This window comes from Chrysochloris asiatica, unplaced genomic scaffold, assembly GCF_000296735.1.
Source record: "Chrysochloris asiatica unplaced genomic scaffold, ChrAsi1.0 scaffold00010, whole genome shotgun sequence".
NCBI lineage: Eukaryota > Metazoa > Chordata > Mammalia > Afrosoricida > Chrysochloridae > Chrysochloris > Chrysochloris asiatica.
The window spans coordinates 33,506,234-33,513,286 of record NW_006408528.1 but is presented as its reverse complement, the minus strand read 5'-3'; the positions used below and the strand labels follow the sequence as shown (position 1 = coordinate 33,513,286).

General features: G+C 34.8%; 1 protein-coding gene across 6 annotated transcripts in view; it reads left to right on the top strand.

Moving 5' to 3' along the window:
- PHTF2 (putative homeodomain transcription factor 2) overlaps window positions 1-7,053 on the top strand; it is a 196,694-nt gene that overhangs the window by 142,118 nt on the left and 47,523 nt on the right. For all 6 annotated transcript variants that reach the window (XM_006834354.1, XM_006834353.1, XM_006834352.1 and 3 more), the window contains 2 exons: window positions 1,072-1,237; window positions 2,162-2,326. In XM_006834354.1, coding sequence (XP_006834417.1) covers window positions 1,072-1,237; window positions 2,162-2,326 — 331 coding nt within the window. The remainder of the gene's footprint in view (window positions 1-1,071; window positions 1,238-2,161; window positions 2,327-7,053) is intronic.

The following is a 7,053-nucleotide window of genomic DNA, read 5'->3' as shown; positions in this document are numbered from 1 at the left end:
TTTTTTTTTTTTTTATGTACACAAAACATACAGAAAATATACACAGCCTTTCTCGTTTCCTGGGTCTAGAGTCCTCAACTGCTCTCTCTCTATGCCATCGCCTCTGCTTCTGTCTCTGCTTTTCTGGTTAGGATCCATCTCCATAATACTTTTAATGGCTGTAGTCTTATGGTGCTAAGGACAATGTTCTTATCAAAGTAGACCCGTGGTACCACTGGGTGGATTTGAACCGTCAGCCTTTTAGTTAGTTGTTGCTGTGCCATGGATTCAGTTCCAACTCATAGCGATTCTGTACAGGGTTTGTGAGGCTGTAAATCTTTATGGGAGCAGAAAGCCTTGTCTCCTGTGGAACAGTTGGTAGTTTCAAACTGCTGACCTTATGGTTCGCATCCCTCCCTAACCACTAAGCTAGTCATGTGCAAATTTTGCACCACCCAAGGATCTACATTTAACATGTTGTTAAATGCTATTGAGTTGATTCTGACTCATAGTGTCCCTGTATAGGGTTTCCAAGGAGTGGCTGATGACAAACTTGCAGTTAGCAATCCAATGCTTATCCTACAGCAGCACACCAGAACTTAATCATGTTGTGTTGTTGTAAAGTGCTGTTGAGTCAGAACTGTATTTCCTAGGAGTCACTGGTGAGTTTGGGCTGCCAACCTTGCAGTTCAAATGACCTTGCAGTCCAGTGCTTATCCTACAGCTCCACACAAAGACTCCAGGATTTATCATAGGGCTTCCTTATTTATAAAGCAAAGAAATCAGTGTACTTGAAATTAGTGTGGTTATTTTGATAGTCTGTGATCTTCCCAAGAATGCCCTTAGATTCATATGTATCTAACTGTGATTACAGTGTTGAGAGGTGTGCACTTTAGAGATTATGTTGAATATTATCTTTGTTACAAGGATTTATTATTGAATAACATAGATAGCCTCTGGCAAACAATCAAAATATTCTGCAAGAATTTAGAAAAATAATCTGGCAGGATGCAGTGCAAGAAGTTAAGTTTTAATTTTTGAGGACTAACTGTCACATCTATAATTGAACCTATTTTCTTTCCCTTTTTGTAGTTGCAGCAATAGTTTTATTCTGTTACGCTTCTAGTCCACATAGCATACCTCTGACGGAAGTGATTGGGCCGATATGGCTGATGCTACTCCTGGGAACTGTGCATTGCCAAATTGTTTCAACAAGAACACCTAAACCCTCTCTAAGTACAGGGGTTAAAAGAAGAAGGTACTGTCTGTTTAAAAGTGATCATTTTGTAGATTTCTGTAATTTGAATGTAGGATTATCCTTATCTGTTTTTAAATGTTACCTTGTAAAGTTGACTCTTTCAAAGTAAACACTGAGCCCCAGAATCAGCTACTAACTTAGTTTCTTTGTTTGCTCTATGATCATTTTGAGACCACATGCCTATTATGTATTTATTTATTGAAACTCATTTCTAGTAATCTAATATCAGAGTAGGGAATTATTAGCTCAAGTTACTAATAGTTCCCACCACTTAAAAAATCTTGAATTTCTAAGGTGTTTTAGGAAAAAATAACCAAAAAGAAATTTTAGTTAAACCATAGTTAACAAATGCTATTTGATGTTGTTTAATAGCGTTCTTTGATTAATTAACTATAGCAAGTCTCATTATCCACTAAGTACAATGGAGTTTTGTTTTTAAGGGTCTTTTGGAACATTTAAAATATTGTTTGGAGCTAACACATTGCAATTTTCAGTTTTTAAGTATTGAGATTTTTGCACATAACCCTATCTCATTTTTAAGAGATTATTCCTATGTTAAATAGATAAAATTACTGATTCATTAGATTATATTTCTCTAATCTGAGTTTTCTTCTTTCTTCATCTACAGATAAAATGGCACTCAAATAGGGGAGAAATACTTTTGTAAATATCTTTCCAATACAATCCTTATAACCTGTTGTTCACTGACCTATCACTATGAGCAAAAATAGTATCTTCATGTTTATAAAAATTGGTTTTGAGACTGTAACGTGACATTTAAATTAAATTTTATATAGTAAAATCTAAATTTTATTATGCATTATAGTTCCTGTCTTATGTTTACCAAACTTTTGAATGCACTACAGCGAAATTGGTTGTTAAAATTTTAAAGCTACCTTCAACTCTTAATCTTTTCTGATGAAGGAAATTAAGAAAAGCAGTCCACTTGGAAGTACATAGAGAAGGAGATGGTTCTAGTACCACAGATAACACACAGGAAGGAGCAATTCAGAGCCACAGTACAAGCACCTCTTACAGCCTTGGCACTATCTTCAGAGATCTCTGGCATGCTGCTTTCTTTTTATCAGGGTTTGTATTTATTCAAGGCTTTATTTGGCATAGAGATACAGTATCCCTTTTCAGGCATTTCATTCTGAATGAATGAGTGAGTATTCATGACTTTCAGTATGATGACTTCATTATTGTTTTTATTTTGGTAAGTTATAATGCTATTGATAATGGAAAAATAGAGGCCATAATGCTTCTTTGGGATGTATCCAAATATATGAGAATGAATAAACAGCATAATAGTCTAGTTAGTTAAAATTGTTTGATTTGGGTCTCTTTTATCTTTGCAAGTACTAGATTTCTTCTACACACTGTTGTATTTGTATCAGCACTGTAGGTCAAAATTGGCTTTATTAATTAGTATGTGAGTTGTATGAAATTTTATCTTCTGACTGCCTCAGTTATCTAAAGTTAAGCATATAGGCATTGATATTTAAAAAAATAAAGTATGTACAGTAGTATGGAATTCTACTTTTGTACATTAGACTTTTTATGTAGTTTGCATAGTAACATCAATGGAGATTTAGCTAATAGGGAAATAACAATTACAGCAAACTTCAGAAATAAACCTGACTCAGTCTTGTTTTAATGTAAATTCTTAATTCAAAACAGTTAAGGATTTTATTTTGCTAAGTTATATACAATTTGTATAACCGTTGTATATTTGAAAAAAATTAATGCTGTGATCAAAATACTGAGAAGACCTGATGATGGTTGCTAAGGAATGCTGCAAATAACTGTTTTCTGTCACTTTCGTTAACTCCTCTGCTAATATGTGTTTTCATCAATTTGTGATTGTATTCTTATTATCATGCGCTATGTAACTGTGCACTTTGATTTGAGAGTTGGAAGTGATTAAGTATATTCCCAACCATCTACTTATTCTTTCTCAAGTGAAAGTTCGTTTTGTTTTATCCATAGTTTTATCTGTGTTTGATCCCATCTTTACCTTGCTCCCATTCATGTTTTTTTCAACTGGCTCTTCTAGGGTCTGTATGAGTTGAATTTGACTTCATGGCGGTGAGTTGAGTTTTTTTGGTTTTTAGCAGTAGGAAGTGACAATTTTCTTTATTACAAAATAAACTTTGAAACTTTCACATAAGCAACTATAAATAGTATAGTGGATATGTTTTCTTTTCTGGTAATTATTCTTGTGTTGGTTTTCCAAAATTGATGTTTGAGTTCCGATATGGTGCTGTGGGATAATGCACTTCTTGATCACAAGGTCAGTTTGAACTGCAACCTCGGCAGTTCAAATTTACCAGCCGCTCTTCAGGAAACCATATACAGGGTTGCTATGAGTCAGAACCGACTCAATGGCGCTTAACAGCATAGTAGATGTATGTCTTTGGCAGTCTACCATGTTTATCTACTCACACAAGAGCCAGACGTCAGTTTTCCTCCCTTTGGCTGTAGCATGACCATGACTACCAGTCATTGATAATGCAGTATACTCTTCATTTAGTCATTCTAATAATGAAAAGTACGTACCTATAAATGTTTTAAACAATATACTGTTTTCAGTGGTCTCATTTTAGAACAGGATCTCTATGAGTTGGAACTAACTCAATGACACTTAAAAACAACAACAAAGTACATCTCATTTAAAACATAATACCATTTTAAAATGCAAGTCATAATATTTTTCATGTGAATTATTGTGAAATAACTATGAACCTGAGGAAATGAAGCCAAAGAATAAATTTTAAATGATATTGTTGTTGTTGTTGTTGTTAAGTGCCATCGAGTCGGTTCCGACCCATAGCGACCCTGTACAGGGTTTCCGAGGGTGTAAATCTTTACGGGAGTAGAAAGCCTCATCTTTCTCCCGCGGAGCGGCTGGTAGTTCGAACCGCTGACCTTAAGGTTCGCAGCCCAATTCGTAACCACTATAGAGATCAATAATATTTTCTAAGGATTTAGTACCTGAGTTTCAATTATTTACCATTATTTTGCTCAAATAATATGTGTATCGTACATGTTTTGCCTCTGTACCTATTCCCTAAGTATTTTCATAAGCACAGTATAATAATTTTTTCAACAACATGTTAAAAATCACATTGTATGCTCACAAAAATACACTGAGGGGAGAAGCAGTTGGTAAAAATAAATAATGTGAACATTATTTGCATAAAAATGCAGTATGAGGGATCCATGGAAACATTTCATTATCTTTTAATTCCATTTTTCTGTGAACTTTTGAAATCCCTTTGTATTTATCTTAAAATAGCATAATTATAGTTTTTACAGAAAAATATTTAGCAGAAAGAATTATATCTGGTTGTGTATTTCTTTTTGACATAATACTGATTTCTGAATTCAGATAGACAAATTTTCTTAAAATTCACTTGTCCATAGCAACATCACTAAAAGCATATAGCAAATAAGAATTAGTGTATATATATTGACGTACTGTGAGGGTCACTTTGAGTAAGAATTGACGCAACAACAGTTGCATGCAAGTAAAATTTGCTGTAGATAATTCAGAAAAGGCTGCAGCAGTACATTGACAGGGAGCTGCCAAAAATTCATGCCGAATTCAGAAAAGGACATGGAATTAGAGATACCATTGCTGGCATCAGGTGGATCTTAGCTGAATGCACATAATACCAGAAGGATATTTACTTGTGTTTTATGGACTGTGTAAAGGCATATGACTGTGTGGATCATAACAAATATGGGTGATATTGCGAGAACGGAAATTCCAGAGCACTTCATTGTGTTCATGAGGAACATGTACATAGACCAAGAGTGGTCGTTCAGACAGAAAAAAGATACTGAATGGTTTAAAAGAAGGAAAGGTGTTGAATCCTTTCACCATACTTATTCAATATGTATGTTGTTGTTAAGTGCCATTGAGTTGGTTCCGACCCATAGCGACCCTGGATAGGGCTTCCGAGGAGCAGCTGGTGAGCTTGAACTGCCAACCTTGCAGTTCAGATGGCTTCGCAGTCTGGTGCATTAACCCACAGCGCCATACCAGGACTCCTCAATATGTATGTTGAGCAAATAACCCTAGAAGATGGATTATATGAAGAAGAACATGTCATCAGAATTGGAGGAAAACTCATGAACAACCTACAATATGCATATGACACAATGTTGCTTGCCAGAAGTGAAGAGAACTTGAAATATTTACTGATGAAGATCAATGTAGATTAACCTCAATGTAAAGAAAAAAATTCTTACAACTGGACCAATAAATAACACCTGGAGAAAAGACTGAAGTTGTCAAAGACTTCATTTTGCTTGTATCCACAGTCAGCTCTCATAGAAGCAGCAGTCAAGAAACCAAATGATGTATTGCCTTAGAAAATCTGCTGTGAAAGCCCATTTTAAAGAGTTAAAGACCAAAGATGTCACTTTGAAGACTAAGATGTGCCTGACCCAAGCCATGATATTTTCAAAAATGCCGCATATGCAGTGAAAGTTAAACCATGAATAAGGAAGACTAGAAGAATCAGTGTATCTGATTTATGATGTTGGTGAGGGATATTGAAAGTACTGTGGACTGACAGAAGAACAGACAGATCTGTTTTAGAAGTACACAGCCAGAATCCTCCTTAGAAGTGATTCTGTGATATAGAAATGGTAGTCTTTGTGTTTGATATAATAGATTTGGGATTTTATTAGCCAACAAGTCCTTTAAAAATTGTGTTAACTTTCTGGATAAAGTTTTCATGTAAAAAATATATCCTGTTTTTTATTTATATATGGAATAGATTGTGTATTTACTTACATCTTTTCAGAAAAGACTAAATAATCATTTAGCTCACTAAGGAACAAAAGTAATTATATTGCATATATTCCTAATGGCCATTTCCTCCTAAGAGTAGCCTTAGCATAGAACGACTACAAAGGGAATCTCAAGCATAATGCCCAAATCCAAACCCTCTGCTGTTGAGTCAATTCTGACTCATAGCAACCCTGTGGGATACAGTAGAGCTGTCTCACAGGTTTCTAAGGCTGTAGCTAGTCTTTACAGAAGCACACAGTCAAATATTTCTTCTGTGGAGTGGCTGTTAGGTTCAAACTGCTGACTTTTAGTTTACAAGTGAACACTTCTGGTTAGTAAATGCTTCTGTCAAGCATAATACTTTTAACAAAAGTTTATACAAGTCATACCTTGCAAAGATTAAAGTGTAAACTTGTTATAAAAATATGAACCTTGACCATAGTAATAAAGTTACACATTGTTTTTTCAAATAGCTTCTATTCAATACAGGAAATATTGTTTCTGTCATGGAATAAAGAAAACAAGTGTAGCATCATATGCCTCCTATTTGAAAGATACTACTAATGATTTGTTCATTTCAAATAGCTTCTTTAGACAGCATAAGAGACGATTATACACATGGACCTTACCAGATGGAATACATAGAAATCAAAATGACTACATCTGCAGAAACAAACGATGGAAAAGCTCCATATCATCAGTCAAAACTAGGCCAGGGGAATACTGTGGAACAGACCATTAATTACTCCTATGCAAATTCAAACTGAAGCTGAAGAAAATGAAAAAAAGTCCATGAGAGCCAAATATGACCTTGAATATATTCCACCTGAATTTAGAGATCACCTGAAGAACAGATTTGATACATTAAACACTAAAGACCAAAGACCAGAAGAGTTGTGGGATGGCATCAAGAACATCATTCATGAAGGAAGCAAAAAGTCTTTAAGAAGACAAGAAAGAAGGAAAAGGTCAAAATGGATGTCAGAAGAGACACTGAAACTTGCTCTCCAGC